The sequence below is a fragment of the Python bivittatus genome, unplaced genomic scaffold (assembly GCF_059951505.1).
Source record: "Python bivittatus isolate LINGU-HERP-01145 unplaced genomic scaffold, Pbiv_v1 ctg000980_np1212, whole genome shotgun sequence".
Taxonomy (NCBI): Eukaryota; Metazoa; Chordata; class Lepidosauria; order Squamata; family Pythonidae; genus Python; species Python bivittatus.
In genome coordinates this window covers 13,782,986-13,805,000 of record NW_028277125.1, presented here as the reverse complement: position 1 = coordinate 13,805,000, position 22,015 = coordinate 13,782,986, and the positions used below count along the sequence as shown (strand labels likewise).

Genomic DNA, 22,015 nt, shown 5'->3' with positions numbered 1-22,015 from the left:
TGATCTGGACATGTCATATCTGGCAGGAATACATTTTTGTGGCTGTTAAAGGAAAGCAGTGTAAAAAAATAATCCAATCTGAAATGTTTATTTCCACCAGTTATCAGTTTGCCTTGAACTCTTTCAAGTCTGCATCTTGTGAAAAAGAAGCATATTGAAGTTGTGGTCAAGTCTGCACTTTCTAGGAAAACATATTTTAATTTTAGAACGGAAGACCTTGCATAAAGAGCTTCCCAGTTTACAGAAAAAACAATTTTAGGGAGTCAGCGATTGCCTCCAAGTGTGCCATCTGCTGGCATAAAAATGAAGAGCTTTGTAACAAAGATTTCAAAATACTGTATATTATAGCATAATGCTCCAACCTTGGTGTCCTCTAGCTGTGTTGGACTACCGCTCCTGGTGTCTGTTGGCTATGCTGGTTGGGGATGATGGGAACAATACTGTAACCCACCTAAAGGGCACAAAACTGGCAGAAATGTTTGACTGGGTTTGCATATCATGCTAAACTATGGTTTATTTAACCATGATTTATTAAATGGAAAATTAGATGGCTTTACCATTTTGATAAGCCATAAATCATGGTTTATAAGAAACAGTTGCTGGATTCACACAACACACCAAGGAAAATCCCAACAAACCATTATACATCTTAATGATGTATGAACTCAGTGTTATCTTGAATTAGGAATTAACAGAAAGCAAAATCTGTACTGAGGGAATAGTTTTATTTATTTATCTATTCAACTGACATCCTGTCTTTGCATTCATAGAACGCTTGAGATATTTAACAGATATCTAACAAATTTATTCAACAGCTGCTAATTATGGTGAGGGGCAGGACTGTAAACAGTGCAGAACTACAGACATTAATGATTGACTTTTGAAGAATACCCATTCATAAAAAAAAATATTGTGTCATAACATAGACATTCTTGCACAGATAAGCTAATTCACATATGTAGGCCGGCTTCAACCATACATTAAATCATAAATGATTTGTCTGGTAATAGTTTAACATTTTGTATGAACTCAGCTACTTGTGATTTTATTTAAGAATTGTGGCTAAACTCAGAACCTGGTATGAATCAGATTATTGGCCTTGGCCCTTAAGTCACGAGAATTAGAAGTGGACTTCTGAATAAAATATAGTTCATCTCTGAAAATATTTCTAGTTACTGGTGTATTAATTCCCATGTCTTTCAACCTCCCCAGGCTATTTTTAAGGCTGACAATAACAGCTGTATTTTGAATAATAAACTTCCTTTACCATTGAGCACTCAGTCAGACATAACAGTCACAACCCTAGAAGGGTCACAATGCTTTGCCATAACTCTCTAGAGAAGCACAACAAAAACCTTAGTTATACCATGGAATTTGAATACACCCCTGTGTTGGTAAAAGTTTTAAAAACAGTAACAAAAATAAATAAATGAAAGGGTGAATAGTCTTAGCTTCTGAAATCAGATCTGAAGGCTATGGAAATGTTAGTGAAATATCCATAGAGAGAATATATGATAACAGCCTGTCAGGATTATTCTAAATATGCCTACCAGGAACTAAGTCCTGGTGATCTAGATAAATATATTGTAATATGCAAATGTGTAATGCAACCTAAGGAGCCCCAGCATCGCTTATTCCCATGGCAGGATATGCCCTCAGCTCCTACAGAAGATGAGACCATTGTTAAACCAGGAACAGGTAGACTGCAGACTATAGGTCCACATTTTTCTTTTCTTTTCCTAGAAACCAAAGGATCACTGACTACGTGCCAGAGCAGAAGCATCATTTGGTGATGGGGAGAAGACTCAGTAAGCAAGAACTTATAATATAGGCCCCTCCCCAAGCAAATGCAAGGATTCCATATTCATGGATACAATCTCAGTTATTTCTCTTTCAATTCTGAAGTTATGGTCCACTCTGAGGTTTAGTCAGACATGCTTCATTGCTCACCTCTCCTCTTTTCTGGGGGAGGGGAGGGGTTAATGTAATATATATTCTGCCATAAGAGAGAACACTTGCTTGGCCATTGGCTAGCCCTTACATTGTTATGAATCCTGCTTTCTTCTGAGTAAGCATACCTAGATTGTCCAACCAAAGAACCAATCACTGATAGCCTGGAAAAGGGGTGGACCAAGATATGATTTGCTTCTGCAGCTGACTGTGGATATCTGTCCCAACATGATTGCTATAAAGCCTTTATTACATGGGACTGAGAAGCAGCGCCCATTTAGTTTGCAAAATGTTTGTATAGCAGCACAAAGATTTGAAAATCCACACTAAAGACCAAAGTCAACTCTTGGATCAATATGTCATCCAATAGAAGGCAGGTATACAAGACAACCTATAGCTTCTGGGAGGGCTGCCAAATCCTACAAGGAGGAAGCTGCTTGCATTAGTCTTAGCATAAAAATGGCTTGCAGACAACCAACCCAGAAACACAGCCCATTTCGCTCACCATATTGACGCCTGGAGTCCCCAACATGGTGCCTGCAGAGACCTTCCTTGACACCATGGTCCTGATAATTTTTAAAATCAGATTATATTTGGTTGTTTTTTAAAGAAAGGGAAGTTGAGTCTACTGCAAAGTAAAATGCTGTCTTCCAGCTTTCTCCTTGTTTCCAAGAACCCCACAAAGATCGTCCCAGGAACAAAAATTATAAGGGGTTAAGACACACAGCTATACAATAATCCATCATTTGAAAAGGACTGGAGAATACCAAGCAACAAAGTTGTGAACCAACTCAAAATGCAGCTCTTAGAATGGGAGGGGTAAGTATAGATTCCTATGACAAAGTGAAGTTCAGTTCCTGGTGATTATATGGACACATGGTGGCAACAATATGGAAGTGGTTTGTCATTGTCACTCATTCGGGATGAGTGTGGATTTTTGTTTACTTTTTCTACTTGCCGGTTTAGGCTACAATCATGGAATTCCCTAGTGGTCTCTCATCTAAGCACAATGTTCAGTCATGCTTGGGGGGCAAGCTAAAAGCCCCTAATTCAAATAGGGAAACTAAAAATCAGCCATAAAACACTTGTAAGGCCCAGGAATGCTGATAAGACTTTTTAAAAATTAAAAATGTCCCAACTCTCATGAGATTTCCAAATCTCATTTGCATATTACATGCAAGATGCTTTCATCTAAATATATTTATCTAGATCACCAGGACTTAGTTCCTGGTAGGCATATTTAGAATAATCCTGACAGGTTATCATATATTCTCTCTATGGATATTTCACTAACATTTCCATAGCTTTCAGATCTGATTTCAGAAGCTAAGACTATTTCCAAATCTCATGTGATCTCAGTTATTTTGTGTGAGATCATGCTAACAGAGGGATGAGAAGGACTTGGGGTGACCTGTGCTATTCTGCAAATATGATGCTGTGCATTGCTGCAGGTATGGAAAACACTGAATGGGGTCACCTATCATGCTAAATCATCATTTAGCTGTAGTTTACTGAATAAGCCACCATTGGCTGGGTTCACACAATATACTTAGCCAAAACCAAACAAACTACATTGTAGCTTAGCATTCACCATACACTTGTTTGGACCTTGGTCCATTTAGTTTCGTATTGCCAATGCTGACATGAAAACATGAGACTAGCTCTGCTGGATCAGGCCTAGGCCCATTTGGTAGCATTCCAACTCACATGGTGGCCCACTAGAGGCATCTAGGAAGCCCACAGATTAAGGCAGCCTCCTATCCCAATGTTGTTCCTATGGATCTGGTAGGCAGAGGTGTCCTGCCTCCATTGCACCCACTGAGCTATTAACAGCCATAGATAGCCCTGTCCTCTGGAAATTTGCCTAGTCCCTTTTAGAAGCCAACCATTCGCCCCATTCCTTGTGAATGTCCATAGGGAGAAGGAACTCTTCTTGTAAGTAGAAAACTAGCAAAGTAAATCAGGAGTAGGATGATCGCTTTTTTCACTGATTTGTCAGTGTTCTACCCGAAGGGACTTTTATATGAAACTATATTCACAGGTAGCATTTTTGTCCTGTAGTCTGAAGGGGTATGGGCGATTCAGCCACCTTTTTCTGCTGCCTCCATAAGACCAGGTCTTACTTCCTTGCAAATGTATTTAGAATCAGGTTTGGAGATTACATAAGACTTTTCTCCATAAAAGAGTCCAATTATGTCATACAAGATGTAAAGGGGCACGTGCTATCCAGTAATGGAAGTTCTCTAGCGATGTCTTCAAACAAATAGCATGAATTGCTTTTCTATTTTTCTGATCTTTCTCTGTTCACAAGTTTTCATTCAGCCACTTGATATAGTGGTCTCTGGTGTGAAATCCTGAAGAAAAGTTAATTGGCCAAACGGTGAAGAGCATGCAGCCATGAAAACAGTCTTCAAAGTGGTCGATGGTGACTTCCACACCTGCTTTCTCTAACCGCTTGGCATACATGAGACCATCATCTCTCAAAACATCGATCTCACAGGTCATAATATAAGTCTTGGGCAGCAGGCGCAAAACCGCTTTGTCAGCCAGAAGCGGGCCTGCACGGACATCTAATAGGGCAGGAATATTCTGGATGATTTCGGCTTTCCCCGTTGTATGAGTTATGGGTTGGTAATTCTTTCTGAATCTTGAAGGTAGAAGGAAAGTCCAGTCCAGTCGGTCTCTGACGGAACTGGCCTTGCTCACGTCCAGAGATGTGTGGTTGTTCATCAGCATGGGCTGGACAAAATCATAGTTTCCATTGAAATACTCTACCCAGTACTCCACCATCAGAAAGCGTGTCAGGATTGGGCTGAGTTTGTTCTGTTGGTATGAAGGAGTATTAAAATCAAAAGACTGAAGGACTGGATAGATTAGGGCCTGCAGTTTAAATCTGTTGGTCATGTTATCCTCTTGACTTATCTGTAGAAAGAAGACAGAAAGCAGGGAGTGGTGCAGTCAAACAATCCATGCCTGTAGCTCCCAAGCACACCGAGCAATAGTTTGTTTTATCAAGTGTGTTGAAAAAGCCAGAAACCCATCCTGCCACATTATATATGGATAAATGGATTCAGCCCGTGTGTACAGCAAAGAGAAACTAGGAGATGTTTCATATTCTCTATCCACTCACTTCCAAAAGGGGTTGAGGTCTTTTACAGTAAATTCCACTCCAAGAGTGACTGTGATGAGACAGATCACAAATTGGCCAATCTTATTTGTGAGATATGGAAAACAATGAAACTTTGCTATATGGATTTGATGATTAGAAATAATATGGATTAATAGAAATAAGGGAAGTTGTGTTTTAGAGTAAATGTTGGATGTATATTGTTACTTATATCTGTTGTGAGGAGGGTTGGAAGTCAATTCTTTTTTTTCTTTCTGATTCCTTTCTTCTCTCTTTTGTCTTTCACACTTTTTAATCTTTCATACTTATTTCTGTAATTCTCATTCCTTTTCTATACTATACTCTAGTTTTTGTTAGTTTTTTTATTGTTCTTTTTAAATTTTTTAAAAATAAAGTTATTATTTTAAAAAAAGTCCTATATTACTCATCTCAATTACTCTCATAATGGACCTGCTAAGACAGCCTGATTCTACAATCCATAAGGATAATTATTATGCCTGATTAGGTACTCAGTGCCTGGGAACAGGCCCAACATTATGCAAGGAGCAGCAATGGCATATGAAGAAGTCCACTGAATAACAATGGGGCAGAGTGAGTGGAATTCAAAAGATTGCCACTTAGATTGGTCATATCAGTTAAAGGCACATCGGAAATGAAATAACTTTCTCATCCATTTAGCAATGTTAAACTTTGAACGCTTCAAATCAAAATCAAAATAATTTCTACACTTATTATTGAATTTGTAAGTAGCTTGCAGTCTGCGATTAAAATACCATCTCTAGCCTAAACCCAATTCTGTAGGCCTTTCCCACATCGTCCTGTGTTGCAACAAAGAACTCCAGACTTGGAGCAAATATTTTCTGTTTATTGAATAAACCTCACTTTATTAGGTGGGTTTACACAATGCACCAAGCCCAAAACAAAAAGATCACATTACAGACTAGTGGGATGCACAGACCAGGAGTTAAGCTTTCTGATTGGATGGGGGTTATGGCAACAATCAACTGGAAGATTTTTGCAATCTAAATGTGTTGCACAGCTTACATCAGGGTGGCAAATGGTCATAACTAGCTGGAAAAGAGGAGAATTGTAGTCCGATACTTCTGGAGAGTTAATGTTTTGGGTAGGGTATAGTAGCAATACAGAAAGGAAGAACCCAGAGGAAGTTCATTTGTCTGTTGTAGATGGAAAGTTCAGAGCAATAAAAGGGGCATGCATATACTCATGTTGGCATTTGCCATATTTAAGGTTGTTCTTATGAAGCAAAAATGGCTTGGGTCATGATTACACAAGGCATTTTTTTTATTCCAGTGTGTGAAGTCAAGCAGTGAGAGAACTCTTGCACTCTATTGCTTCCTTGGAACAAGATGTCTGGATCTTACAGAGCAAATTACAGATAGTCCCCTACTTATGAACGGGTTATGTTCCAAGAGGCTGTTCATAAGTCCGTTTTGTTTGTAAGTCCAACAAGAAAAAAAAAAAAAAGGAGGAGGAGGAGGAGGCAGGGCAGTGGTGTGGGCAGAGGAGCCCTATCTTCTGCTGCCAATGCGTCACCAGGTGAGGCAGGAGAGGGGGTGGTAGCGGAGGAGAGGGGAGTGAAGGATGAGCCGGTGGGGCATGGGGCGCTCTGTTGCCAAGTGAGGTAGGAGACCTCTGCCCCCTCTCCCCTGTTCTCTGCCACTGCCCCCCTCTCCTGCCTCACCCGGCAATGGAGCATGCCGCGTAAACTAACCCTTTCTGGGAACTCCAACTCCAATGCAAACCTCAAATGCAAATGGAATGAGGGAGAAGGCAGGAAAGGGTTAGTCTGCAGCATGCCACAAATTAACTCTTTCTCACCTTCTCCAGCATGACTAGAACTCACAGTTTCCTGCTTTCTAGCCTGGTGCCTTAACCACTACACCAAACTGGCTCTCTAATCTATCTATCTATCTATCTATCTATCTATCTATCTATCTATCTATCTATCTATCTATCTACCTACCTACCTACCTACCTACCTACCTACCTACCTACCACCCACCCACCCACCCACCCATTCTGGCTTTTCAGAAAGAAATTGTCCCCTTCTCTAATTCCCAATCCTTTTCATGGGGGCAGTCAAGAATTGAACATTAAAACCTTTGCATGCAAAGTGAATGTGGCTTCACTTAGTCACAGTCCTGGCACGTTCTGCATAGCTTAGGATGGATCTGTGTGTAGGTCACCCAGAACATTTCTTACCTCTTGGCACACAGCAGCAGCCAGGTTGCCTCCTGCGCTGTCACCGGAAATTGCAATTCTGGTGGGATCAACAGAATACTGAGCTAGGACATCTGGGAGCAGAAAATGTTTGGTGGCCTGGAGGACATCATCATACTGTGTTGGGAAATGGAAGTCTGGCAGTAACCTGTAACTGCAGAGAAAAGGGGTCTGGGTTTTGTGTTAAGACAAGCCAGGGTTTACAAGCCATGATGGATTGTCAAAATGACAAACTTCTGAATGTAGTTATGAGCAGTGTGGGAACGCTGAGTAAGCAGTCAGTGAAAGAAATTAAATAGAGAAAGGTTCAGATACAGTTAGAAGAGTATGGGGCTGGGGAATTCTGGGAGTTGAAGTCCACATATCTTAAAGTTGTCAAATTTGAAAAAACAGTCTTAGAATCAACATCTGCTGTTGTAAAAATAACTTTTTCATTGAGTAGATTACTAAATATGGAAGAGTCGGGACTGGCCACCATCTCTCCCAACGATGAGACTTGAAATGCAACTGTCATCATTCCTGGTTATTACCCATATGACTGGGGATGGCTGAAATTCTAGTCTGTCGACATTTGAAGATTCTTGGCTGGGAAGAACTGTATCAATACTGGCTCAGTAAAGGCTCCCATTTGCTTAGCCCATACGTTATGTAGTTTGCGTTAGCCCCAAGCATCTATGGAAGCTTGTTCCCCAAGATTAATGACACTGTCTTACGGGAGAACAAGATTTTCATCAGCAACAATGGCAGGAGAAGAAAGGGTTAAAAAAAGGTCTCACTGCTAACCAAGTCCTGAAGAGCGCCCCCTAGCTGTGCAATTTACTTTAAACTTGAACTTAAACTTTATTATGGCCAAAGACCCGCATAAAACAAAAGAGTATAAAAGATAAGGAAATAATATAATGAGGAAGGGCAGACATACAAAGCCAGTCACAGTATAGTCAGGACTGCCCCAATAGATACTAAAATCCAGAATAATAAAGAAAAAACAAAACTGTAAGGATATATGATAGGTAAACCAAGCCTAAGTAGAAATATAATGAATAATGTACGGTAAAACTACACCACTATAAAAGTGCCATATATGCTCGACAATACCTAAACACGTACGTATCTACTTTAGCTTGGACTCAAAAGCTAAGTGCATATATCATAATAAACTACAGTTTGCTTAATCATGGTTTGTTGAATAAATCACAATGGCCAGCCTGAGATGTAAACTATGGTTTGCAAGCCACAACGGGGTTCACATGTTACACTAAGCCAAAACTAACCAAGTCACATTATGGGTTCGCAATGTGGGAAACCAGCCCAAATCATAATTTGTTCTGCTGATAAGGGAAAGAGTACAGAAAGGGTAAATTTTATTTCTAGTATTTGCCATTCAAATATTAAGCCACTAGAGGACACTGGCTATACTCAGTTAGACAAGGATGAAATGATTGCCTTCAGCAGCGGGATCAGGGAAAGGCATCTGCGTTTCTAATTTTAGACTGATTCATTTATAGGAATGGGCTATTGTTGCAAGAAATGTCTCTCCTTAGCCAGCTCTTGCCCTATTCAGCAGAAGATACAACCTTTTAATTTTATTTAACAACAACAAAAACAAAATTCTATCCTCCAACAAAGCAGATACGGCAACTCCTATTTTAGTAAAAGTTTAACATTAATGGCCCTTGGCAATTTTATCCAGAAAGGTGTGTCTATGGTTTTAGGAGTCACAAGCTGCTAGTATTTGCATGGAAAAAGAAGGAACTTTTCTTTGCCTCTGTCAATCTGCCATCTACAACCAGTTGCTCAACTGGATGACATCACCTACATCCAACATCAGAAGGGAAATGCAATTGGTACATTTAGTTGGGAAAGAACACATCTAAACCACTGCTTGCTGCCCTTCTTCTATTAAGATTTGACACAAGGAGAAGCTGTACAAAATTATTAACATATTAGCTTACTCCTCCATTCAAAATTACGCTATGGCTAATGCTTCACTGGTTCTTTTGATGGGGAAAGAAATTCCCATTTTTTAAGCTAGCCCAGAAACATAGTGGTTGCTCAAGTTAAAGAAAAATCAGATTTCCAGTAACCAGGATGTGTCCCTCCTCACTCAAGCAAACATGGGACCTTGCTGTTCATCTATAGCTAGAATTTGGCACTGGTTCAACAACCTTTTGAGACACAAGCAATGTGACATTGTGCAGCAGGTCTTGGGTCTGATCCTCGTCAAGTGATCCCTCAAAGCCGCTGCAGTCCGTCCTTTGGACCTGGAACAGGTCATGAATCTTCTTAAAGATTTATTCAAGGGGCAACTTCATTGATGCAGAAAATGCTCTCCTCTAGTGTTTTGCTGAAGAACAGAGAGCTCACTTTGCAAGAAATGAACTCGGCTTTGCTACCTGGCAAGCCCACATGTATCTGAAAAACAAGTGTGGTAAGATAATGAGGGAGCTAAATGAGGGTGAGAGATCCTTAGGGGACCAAATCTGGCAAATGTTTGTCCTTGTGGAGTTTGTTTTCAAGGAGATGAACACATACAACATTTAGACTTGGCTGTTGATATTTTGTCACTATTTGGAAGGATACCATCACAGAAGAAAAAAAAAAGCAGAGCCCCTTATTCTAATAACTTTTATTAGAAGGTGTGGACTGGTTATGTTTATATGACGTGCTCCACAAGGTCAGTTAAAGACCTAGCAAATTTATTTGTAAAGGAGACGTAGCTCGCATGAATTATGGCTAAGCATGTTGGAGAATCCCAGGCTCTTTGATTTGTATATGGTTCACTGTATGGTGTAAATCTGGAAATTGGTTAATTTAGTAACCAGGTTAATTAGGCTGTGTCAGTGCAGCTTGTGAGTGGTGGGAGTGGAACAGGAAGTGGAAGAAGTATTTGGATATTAACTAGGGAAACAATAATAGTCTAAACAAGCATATACACATGGGCTGGACTTGCCCAACATGCAAAGCCATAATTTGGTTTGTTTGGTTCTGATTTGGCATGATGTATGAACCCAGTCATTCTCTTCAGTTATTCGTGGCATCTGGATGTCATGAGAAGCCATAGTTTATTGGGATTGAAAGGTTCTTAGCCTTCCACTATATTCATGCAGTCTGCTAGGTGTTGTTGTGGGTGGGTGGGTGTTTAAAAGCTTTTGCTTCTGTTTTCTATTAATCACAATTTGCACAATTTGAACCTGACAACTGTTGATCAATTTGATCGTGTTTGTTTGAAAAAAAAACAGCTATAAAACATGGTTTATGATTGCAACAGGAACTTCTAGAAGTATAAGTCTAGTGAAGTGTAGTAGGAAGACTAGAAATCAAGAATGAAGGCGAATCTGATTCAAGTAGAGCAATACCTACAACAGCTGCCAGGGACTATCTGTGTTTTCTACTAAGTATTACTAAACCTTATAAACCTTTAAAATACACTGAGCTGGCTTTATATATGATAACTACCACCAGAATACTTAATGATTTTTACTAGAAATCACATCTAATTCCTTCAATAAAGGAATAACAGTTTAAACTATGGGGGTATGTATCAGTGTCAAAAATGACTGCATATAACATAAGGCCAAGGCTACAGTAGTTTCAATTTAACCTGGATTTATGGATTAAAATTCTGTACATGGCTTACTACTATATCCAATGCTGGGGTTCTCTTAAAATATAGTTTCTAAGCTCTTTCATCATGGCTTTTTACTTCTGTTACATAGATGCCTTAGCTAATCTTTAATTTGATATTAATGATAGCTTTGAAAGTGTTAAACTGTCATGACATTTTCTTTATATTTGTTCTAAACTAAGGTGGCATGTAAAGATAAAAGACATTTTCATCCCAATGGAATATTTTGTATTTTCTTCTAATTTTATCATCTACCATTCTGCAAACTTTTCCATGCAATATCTGCATTTTGACATTTCTTTGTATCTTTTTTTCCCCCTTTTCTTTTTAAAGTAAATTAAAAAAACAACAACAGGTAGTCTGAAACTCCACCAGCAGGGTGCTGGCTAGCAGATAGGCCTGCCTATTTTATGCTTGTAAATGTGGGGAAATAGGGCATATGAAAAAGAATTATCCTAGGTTGTTTGCAAATGTTAACTCTCTGCATCTTTGCTAGGAAAAGCCCACTTTCAGGCTGGTTGGTGCCCCACCCACCTGAGTTCAATGTGGAAATCATTCCAGAGAAATGAAATTAACGATCAGCCAGTTGTGGCATATAAAGATTCTGGAGCAGACATCTCACTAGTGTAGAAGACCCTCAGGCCAGATCACCCCTTGAATAATGTGCCTTTAGCAGAAATAGTAAGGGCTACTGAGCAGTGAACCTTGCCTTAGTGAAGCTGTTTGTCCAGGCTAGAAAGTAGATTGGGACCTTGCTGTTTGAGATGCAGGCAAAGATGAAATCTTACAACAAATTACCCAACTGACCAACGAAAGAGGGAAAAGGAATTGGAAGCTAAACTGAAAGCTGAATAAACTACATTATAGCTCAAGTAATTTAATGACCAAAGAATTAGCATAGGATATTTAGTGCTAAAATCACAGCAAGGCTGTTTATTTTTGGTATACCCATAAATATGAATGGAACCATTTCTTTACTCTTGCCAAGAAAGCTATATTGACAGGTCCATGGAACTGAGCTCAGCTGAATGTATGCATCGTTCCAGTTTTATCCTAAGTGCTCAATATTTGTAAGTTGTACTCTGTAGCAACTTAATTCTTTTTCTTTCCTCCTCTCAAATCTTGTCAATTAAAATGACAATAAAGCCCAGCTTATACCAGTTACTTAATTATTGTTTGCAACATACTTACTCAATTGAGACAATTACAGCATCCAGAGAGTCAGCCATAACCATGCAGAGATTATTATAGTAACCACTTTCTGCAATTAGAGACAGCCAAGGATGAGAGAGAAGCTAACACCAATGGTACAGTTGCAGAATGTCTATAGAACATTTTTATTTATGTTATTCATAGGAGTATATATTCTGAAAATGACATCATTGATGTATAAGACATTTCCATTAGGTTTTGGGGAACCCCAAGGTTGCCAAATTAAAAAGAAAAGAAATCCTGAACAATGGACAGAGCCCTGGCTCAGAAACAGACATAAAAAGGAAAACCCCAAGATTAAAACCACCAGCCCAATTAGGACTGTTATGGGGACTGGCCACAGAATTCTGGAAAATAAAAAAGGTTGAAAAATCAAGGGATAGCGTAAGTCTTTTCATTTAAAAATCTATTCCTGGTTTTCCCCCACATGTTATTTTCAGCAGCCTAATTTAGGGAAAAGTGGTTGCCACTAGGATTGTGGATTCAAGGACAGAAAGATGCTTCAGATTATTTTATTATTTATTTATTTATTATTAAACTTGTATGCCGCCCATCTCCCCCTAGATGGGCTCACTTCAAGGCGCATCTTTTCTAGGGATCATGAGGCAACTGTACAAGGCAGCCATATCATCTGGGGAGAAGATGCAGCTTCCTTAAAACTCTGCAGAAAAGTGCTGTGTGAGCGTTCCTGCGTGTTCAAACCCTAAGTGCTGCAGATTTCTACTGTATAGGTAGTCCTCCATTAACGACCATTCGTTCAGTGACCATTCAAAGTTACGATGGTGCTGAACAAGTGGTACTTATGACCAGTCATCAAAGTTCCAGCTGTCCCGGCACCCCTATGGACACATGATTGTGATCTGGGTGCTTTGCAACTGGCTTGCACTTATGAGAATTGCAGCATCCCACAATTGTGTGATTGCCATTTGTGACCTTCCAACAAGCAAAGTCAATGGGGAAGCTGGCAGGGAAGGTTGCAAGATGCTCCTTAAGTTGCTCGCAGTCCTGCAGCTTTTTCTCCTGAGAAGCCTAGCCACAGTATGCATGCACCTGCAGTATCCGCCCACCTGTGGTGCCCACCTGGCAGCAGCCACCCCAGCCCTGCCACACTCATGCCACACTGCAGCAGCCATTTACCCACCTGCCAGCCTGCTTGCAAGCCACCTAGGACTTGTAACTTCCTCTGGCTTCCTCATTAACTTTGCTTGTTGGAAGCTGACAGGAAGTTGTGAGGAGGTCCTTGCTTAACCACCTGCAATCTTCGCTTAACAACAGCAATGCGATATTTGCATTTTTTGCATCCGGTTCCATTGCAACAACAGCAGTGGAACCAGAATTTCCATCGCTAAGCAATGCGGTCACGTGATGTCGCGCTTTACAACTGCATCCCTTAGTGATGGAAATTCTGGTTCCAATGACTGTTGTTAAGCGAGGACTACCTGGAGTGAATCAACTATAATCATAGCCAGAGATCACAAGATGGGGAAGAACATGAAAAAGAAGGTGCACGCTCACTTTCAGACTACTTACTTGCGCTTAACAATGCCCATCCTCCTCCATGGATGTAGATCAAGCTGCGACGTAATGTCTTCTGGCTTTCTGCAAAAGGCTGATACACTCGGACTGCTACACCATCAAATGTGGTGTCTGTTATCTTCACATGCTCTGCAGGCAGGCTGGTCAAGCTCTCCAGATTATGAATGAAAACATTGAGCAGTCTTATATGGTGGCCAAGTCCCATGGAATGAGCCAGGTTGCACTAAGGAAAAAAAGAAACAAGTAAAAAGGCAAAGGCTTTGAAAGACATATTGTATAATTAAATCCATAGACACACATATGATACACATGTAAACCTTAATACCACAGTAACTGCAGTAGAATATGCATTAATTTCTGTCCTAAATTTTCACCCTGCTAATGGTAGTCCAACATATCTGGAGGCCATCAAATTGTGGGAAGCTGAATCAGAGAGCAAAACTGCAAACGGTTAAAATTTGCCAATGCATCTCCTCCTTCTGTTACTTACTCTGTGCTGAAGACGGCAATGATGTCTGCTAGTACAGCAACAGAATTTAAGGGTGATGGTAGTGGAAGAAACAGAAGTAGGAACAATATATCTAGCCCAGATCTTGATCTGGGGCAAAGGCAAAGGATTTATCAGTTGCAAACAATTTTAGAAAGCACTCCACCTTCTGTCCTTTGGTATAATCCTGGTTCTATGAAAGTTCCAAGCCAGCTTAATCATGTGATTATTTTTAGACTCACAACAAGATCTAAAGAACCACGCGCAACTTTATTATGAGTCACATACATTCAGTGGATTCCTAGAATTAGGTAACTTAAGGTTAGCACAGAAAGTTCGATCAATTATCTGGATGCTCTGCCCCAGTGATAATCTGCTCCTTGGGAGAAAGAATACAACAGCCTATTAAAGTGGAGAGACTTCACCCTGACAAAAATGTTAAGATTTTGGTTTTTCCAGTTGTAATGTTTGGCCGTGAAAACAAGACCTTAGAATGGCTGAACAAAACAAAAAATGATGCCTGTGAATTGTGGTGCTAAAAACAATTGTTGAGAATACCTTGGACTACAAAATATAAATCATTCAGTATTAGATGACAAAACAAAGAAATCTGAGAGTGAGTAGCTGAAAACTGAACCTTTAAGCTAAAAAACATGATTGGTGCCTTTGGACATAATATTAAATGATGGTTTACTGTAGCCTTCTCCAATCCAGTGCTTTCCCAATGCATTGGACTATAATCCTCTTTATCTAAACCAGTGTTTCTCAACCTTGGCAGCTTGCAGATGTGTGACCTTCAACTCCCAGAATTCCCCAGCCAGCATGGGGAATTCTGGGAGTTGAAGTCCACACATCTGCAAGTTGCCAAGGTTGAGAAACACAGATCTAAACGTTTGTGGTTTGACAATAATGGCTACAATAAGACTGCATTCTCAAAATGTACAGTCATATGTGCAATTCAGGGCACCAAAGTAATTAAGCATTGCTATCACCAACACGCTCAACCTGCGTAGGCCAGAGGCATTTGTATAACATGCTAGGTTTGATTAGAGTTTTAATGGATGAATAATGCCCATACAATGTTGTTGTATGAACTCAGCCTGTTTGGTTAGTTCATGGCTCAATGTAGCATATAAATGCAGAAAACGGTTTAAGTATGTTGTGTAACACAGCCATACTTTTCCTTTTACAGAATGCTAAATCAGCATTTACAGCAGTCTGAAACAGCTCAATATCGGCGAATGTTTCAATCATGTGAACTAATATTTAACTGAAACAGGAGACAGTTGCTAATTTGAGGAAGACAGCAGAATTTTGTCCGTGTTCTCATATTAAGGCTAAAGGTATGGATTTCTGAAGCTTCCATTGATCTGACTGGGGTTGCATAGGAGATTCAGCTTATGGACTCTATCCTGTAAAGTTAATTTTTAAGGACTCGAGAAGGAAGTACAATGCATTTCAAAATTGCATTTCATCATTGCTAGATGGGTCAATGTTATGAAGTGATTTGACTTGGTATGACGCATTTCTAGTTCGCAGGCCAGAAACAACCTGTGGGGCTGGTCCATTTGGCCACCAAGACCTGCTGAAGAACCCAATCTCTTGCTCAAACCCCATACGCTCAAATTTTTCTCTGGCATCAAAGCTATCTTTCATGATGTGATGGAAGGGACACGGGAGGAAAGTTAACTGCACAGACTTAGGAAAACATGCCAACCACAAAGGACATTAGAATCCAACTGGACTGAGGCAATAGAGAAATTGCATAAATAATAATACATTTGGTGAACTTAAACCACCTTTGCCTACCTTACAGGAGAGTTGGGATATTAAAATATAAGTGGCATAGAGCCATGTACATCATTTTGAAATCTTTGAATGAAAAGGCAAGATATATAAGTAACAAAATAAATACAAAACCTAAGTTCCCTGCCAGCAACATGAGATTAGAAGGCTGAGCCTTTGGAACAACCATCTCTCCTGTTGATGGGTGAAATGGCAGATATTACATAATGCATTTTTCTTGTTTAGGGATGGAGGGAGGGTAGAGATTGAGTAGTTTATGTCCTCAACTAAACCCCTAGGGAGACAGAACAGAAACAAACTGTAACAAGCTGAAAATACAGTCAGAACTCGGTGAAAGTTCAATGGCTGCATTTTGAAAAACGTAAAACCAGCTGGCACTGTCCAGGGCTGGGAGTTAAGCATTTCTTGATATATGAGTCATTAGCAGATCTGTCCAGGAAAGTATACTTACAGGAGTCATCATGACCTTGCTGACTTCATGGAAATCCACAATGGAGTTTTCTTGGAAAAAGCATGGAACTGGCTTCCCATTGCTGCCGCCTTCTAGGGTTTTTTTTAAAAAACTTTGCAGGCTAGCTTCTAGCACTAATGGTCTCCCATTCGAGTAACAAGCAAGTTATTACATTTGCTTAGTTTAGCAAGATCAACCAAGGGAGGCTAGATGCCACCATCTAGCTAGGACTGTCCAGGAAGAAAAATGCAAATAATACCTGCTATTAGTGAACTGCTACCTCCCTCTACTCAAAAGTAAGTTCCACTAATTTCAGTGAGACTCACATCTAGATAAGTGGACACAGGATAGCAGTCAGAACTAAGATTTTTGTTGTTAAAACATAATTTTAAGTTACAGGTTTAGATTTAAGCCCAAGAATGATGGCAGCTCCTAGCATATGTCCTCAAAGATCTAGTCTGAAGAGTTGATTTGAAGAGTATTTGTCAATTTTCAAACCAAGAAAACTGCTGAATATCATTTATACTGGACACACTAGTCTATGCATGCTTTTTCCTATAGTTTCTTCTAAACCATTTCAATATCTGAACAAGTTTTGTTTCGCAGATAAATCTGTGTTTTAACACTGAAGGATGGAGTAGTGCCATTAAAGGGAAGAGGAAGGGAGGCAGTGTAGAGTTGTCTATACATTGTGAACTACAATTCCCACAACCCCTTGCCATATGACCTGTTTGGATTGATGGGAGGATAGTTTTAAACAATATACTTTAAGGAAGATTTGCCCTTTTCCCAAGTTTCAGTCTATATTCTAAAGAGAACTTGCAGTTGTGGTGGGCTTCCTGATCTTGTGTGTTGATTATCATAATAATTAAATGGACCTTCATAATAAAAGTTGTAGGAGTGAAAGACCCAAAACCTTTGCTTTAAAAAGGGTATCTGACCTATGTTAATAGTATGGTTGTAAGTCAAGGGCTTGAAATCCAGCACATCTGGAAAACACCAGATAGGGAAAGTTTCTGTAGATAATTACATTAAAGGCTCTGTTCATACAACATGCTTAGTCAGGTCAGTTAAAATCCTAGTAGAGGTGTTCACACAATATACTATACTTAGATTTTATTGTGGTTTGTTTCTTTGTGGTTAACGTACTGAACAAACCTAATCCATTCAGTTATAGTTCAGTACAATATGTGAAAATAGTTAGTCTAGTACCCAAGTTCAGTGTGTTATCTGAACACAGTCACTGAGGTTGCATTTCTTGCTAAGCCATAAATATAGGTTGATTTTACTTTAATACATCATGTCAACCCAGACATTGTAGTTTTTTAAACCAGGGTTTATAATTTAGCATGTTGTACAAACCTAGTCACTTATGGTGCATTCAATAAACCACAGATAACTAATTCATGGCCAAATAAGCCATAATTTAGTGTGATATATATACCCCAACCAGTGTTTCTTCCCCCCCCCCCCACACACACATACACCTTCAAGAAGAAAACACCTGGATTTCCTATCAGTAAGGGGGAAATCATCACCTGTCCAAGGACATTTTTGCGTCATACTTGAATATTGAATGGATACAAATTGTATGCACAAATACTTTAATATTGAATAGGTACAAAGTTATCTATTGGCAATATGAGACGAGCAAACAAGGTAGGAGCTAGATCAGGGCGGTTCAAGCATTTTCAGGCTGCAGAAGCTGTTAGTTAAAAAAAATCCCAGAACCCCAGATCAAGAGGCAGAGTTCTAGTGATAGACAATTGGTTGTGTTCAAGTTAACTTCTTTTACATCTTAGTCTCTCACAGAACCCCATTATTTTTCTATGGAACCCCCCGGTGCCGTGGAGCAGAGTTTGAAACCCTGATCAATGCTAGCTAACAGGCAACTCTCGTGCTTTTGGATAAACTTTTTGTGAACCCAGGACTCCTGGTCACATCTTTCCAAATTATATACATCTGAAAAGAGGTCTTCAGGGAGATTTTCTCTACCTAACCTGGAGATCCCATGCATTGGATTTGGGATGGAGTTACAGCTCTTCCCCTCGTCCCTTGTCTAGTGCTGTAAATCTCAAGGCATATTTGGCCAGAGTGAAACACAAATGTTCCTGATGCTTCCAAGCCTCTACCCTCCCGAGTGGTGGGGAGAGACAGACAGATTAAGGCTATCACCTTTTAACAAAAGCAATCTGGTTTACTGCCAAAAGCAGTTGTTTTCTTCCAGTATTGGTTTAATGTGGAATTGCAGAGCAAGAATCCCAGAGGGATTCTGTATAGCTACAATACAGATACAGCTATACAGATTCTGTATAGCTACAGTAGTCAAGATTTGGAGGTAGCTAGGCTAGAAAACCACATGAGCAGAAGAGTTCTCAAGGAAGGTCTCTTCTGCCACGCTTGGCCTTGACCATAAATGGTGAGTTCCACCCACAGCAGCAAAGATATTTTAGACCCAAAGAGGTGAATCAAGACAGGAATCAAGAAAGGTTATAATCAAGGCACCCTGCTTCTGAGCTTCCTGAAGGTCTGCTTAGTGCAAGTACAGACAGAATGCTGGCTCAGTAAAGCTTGATCTAATTCACTTAAACAATGCCTCATTCCTGAGCTTGCCAACTGATTATGTGCCATCAAGTTGGTATGGAGTCTTAGCAGTTGCACATATGTTTTTCCCATGACGATCTGTCCCGAGCCCGGTCCTTCAAGTGTTCCAATGGTGCACTCATAGCCACTATGATTGGATCCATCCACCATGCTGCTGGTCACCCTCTTCTTCTCTTTCCTTCCACCTTTCCCAGCATCAGAGCCTTCTCCAGAGAACTAGGTCTTCACATAATGTATCTACAGAGCTTGCTAACAGTCAGCTCAATTCACTGTAACCTCCGGGCTTATTTGTTTAGAGCACTGAACTAACTTCTCTTCAGTATTATTGTTTTTTTACTTGACATTCACAGCTCAGGTACATGATTCACACACTCCATGTGCAGACTGTTCCTTCTATTTATCTGCATGTTGGGAAACCTCCAGATAGAACATCTCAGTAGTAATCTGGGCCAGCTACCTCATCAATGAAACAGAGTCTGGCATTTCTAGGTGTGATTCTTCCCGTGCTCCATCCCTGCATTCAGCACAGAGACTGTTCCTAATTTCTCCTTCACAGATCCAGCCCCTGCACCTGACTTCCGTTTTCAAGAAGGGCAGAAAAAATGTGTAAGGAATTGTATCCTAGCATCAGCTTTAAGACTCAGGATAAGTCTTTGGGGGTAGCCTTGTTCAGCTGAATGAATGGGAGGCCCACAGATTGGCCTCTCACACGTTACTGGCAGAAAAACCTCTCAATACCTACTCTGGACAAGAAATCTAGAAAATCTGAAATTATCCAGAGGCAACACCAATTAGAACCGTTTTCACAGCGTCTATCTTTGTGAAATACTTTTCACATCAAGACATCAGCCAAAGAACCTCTGTTTGCCAAGATTATGGGACTGACAACCTTGACAGGTATCAGCAAAGGGTGAAGCCTTACTGAAAATATGTGACCCTTTTATTTGCTGCACATTATCAGCAGAAGAGTGGTTACAGCGAAGAAAGCTTTCTTGAATCACCTGTTTTGATTTTTCTTCTCCCAGAGGAATACGGGCTAAGGTTCCTAGGAATGTCTGAATTCCCTGAGCAGAATTTAAAAACTGAGCAGAATTTAAAATTTAAAAATTAATTTAAAAAGAATTAAATTTTTTCAATTTTAAAAAAATTTAAAAAATTTAAAAACTACAACTGAACAGAGTTTAAGAAGAAGAAAGAGGCATTTGCATTATTAACACAGATCGTTATTTCAAAACTTGAATGCCACTCTGACTTCATGAGAGTTGGGAATTATGTAAAGATTTTGCAAGCAATATTCAGGATATTTATATATTTATTGTAGTCAATGCAATATTTGCTTTGCATATTGCATTGTTTGACCTGGAAAAGTGTGGGTCATAAATATCTAAAGTACCTTGATTATACCATAGTCCTTGAAGCAGGATGTCTTAAAACAAAAGCACTTTATTTCTCCAGGCAGGCACTCCTATACCTCAGATTTCTCCCACCTGGCATTACCAGATGTTCAGACTGCAATTTCCATAATCCCCATCAGGATTACGTATGCTGGGGATTATGAGGGTAGAGACCCAATAGTTTTTCGGAAAGTAAATGTAAAAGAGGGGAGAAATGCTTTCAGACTTGCAAGATTCAGTTACTGTAAACTTACAAGAAAGGTAGTGTTAGTACTCACAGTTTGTGCTTCTTGTCTGGACTACCTCAAAGGGCTGACAGTGTCATACCTGCCTGTACTTGGATGGGAGGCCATTAGCAGATCTCAGAGCTGTAGGCTAGGAAGTTAGAATAAACCAGAAGGGCAACTGAAAACCACCCCTATGCTGTTGCCCGGAGAGCTGCCTGGACAATCTATTGAGACAGGAAGGGTCAGGAATGGGGTTACTTCTAATAACCATGACACTGCACAGGAGGTCATCCTAAAATCATACGCATTCACAAAGAGTTACATAAGAATCAGTATCTTTTTAGAAAGCGGTGCCTCTCATATATTGTCTACAACTCAGCTGGCCAGAAGGGGAGATGGTTGGGCCCTGAATTAAAGGCACACTTGGGTCGGTTATCCCCTAAGGTGGAAGACTTAGCTTTTTAGGGTCTGGGGGTAACGATTCTCACGTCAAGGCTTTCTAAAGCAGGAAGACCCACCCGCCAGAGGACCAGAAACTAGGAACGGGTGTCCAAAAAGCAGCTAGATGAGGCATGCCTTTCCGATGCGGGCAGAAGCATCTCCCCGTCCTCTCACTGCAGCCCTAGTCCCCGGGCGATTAAAGACCCCCAAGCAGCAGCGCACCAATCCGCGTCTCATAGATTGCGGGATGTCTCGCAGAGGCTCCAGGAACGTGGAGGGGATAACACGTCTGGGTTCGCACAACCCGTTTAACCCGGTTACCGACTTAACCCATTGTGGGGGGGGGGGGGGCGCGCGCGCGCGCGTTACCGAATGCATGGAATCAGAAATTGGCGACCGCAAGACGACGCGTGAATAACAATGACCCTGCTCGGCGGGTTCTGCCAAGGCAGCCGCCAGCTCTTTACCGGACCTGGTCGTTCGTGTGTCGTGTGAACCCAGCGAGCAGCAAGCCGCGAACAGGAGGGAGGGACCCCCGCGGTTTTTCTTACCGATTGTTGCGCGAGCCGGAAAAACGCATCCAGCACCATGAGATACCAAGATTCGGAGACGGTGCTGGGTAGCGGCAGGTAGACATAATAAGCGGTCAGCGCCAGCCACCCGGCCAGCAGCACCACGGCTGACTTCATTGCTCCGGCACCCGAGCGCCGCCTTCCCCGCCCTCCAGCCCCAGCCCCTTTTAAGCCTTTTCGAACCGGGCGACTTTTTGCGGCGAAGGCGGCGAGCAGCCTCCCGTTCCAGTCTTTCATAACCTTCGCGAGCCAATCAATGGGGAGAGGGGAGAGGAAGTCCGGGTCCTTCCGTCTCCTCCGAGCCGGCCGTCCTTGCTCCTCTTTGCCGAGGGCTGAGCTTCG

The 22,015-nt window shown here is 40.8% G+C and overlaps 1 protein-coding gene across 1 annotated transcript; it reads right to left on the bottom strand.

The window, feature by feature from the left end:
* Window positions 1-315: 315 nt before the first annotated feature.
* On the bottom strand, window positions 316-21,910 carry NCEH1 (neutral cholesterol ester hydrolase 1). The gene is made up of 5 exons (XM_007439592.4): window positions 21,653-21,910; window positions 13,686-13,914; window positions 12,135-12,204; window positions 7,301-7,472; window positions 316-4,872 (listed from the first exon to the last, which is right to left on the bottom strand). The coding sequence occupies exons 1-5, from the start codon at window positions 21,908-21,910 to the stop codon at window positions 4,255-4,257; spliced, it is 1,347 nt and encodes a 448-aa protein (XP_007439654.2). The 3' UTR covers window positions 316-4,254.
* Window positions 21,911-22,015: the final 105 nt, after the last annotated feature.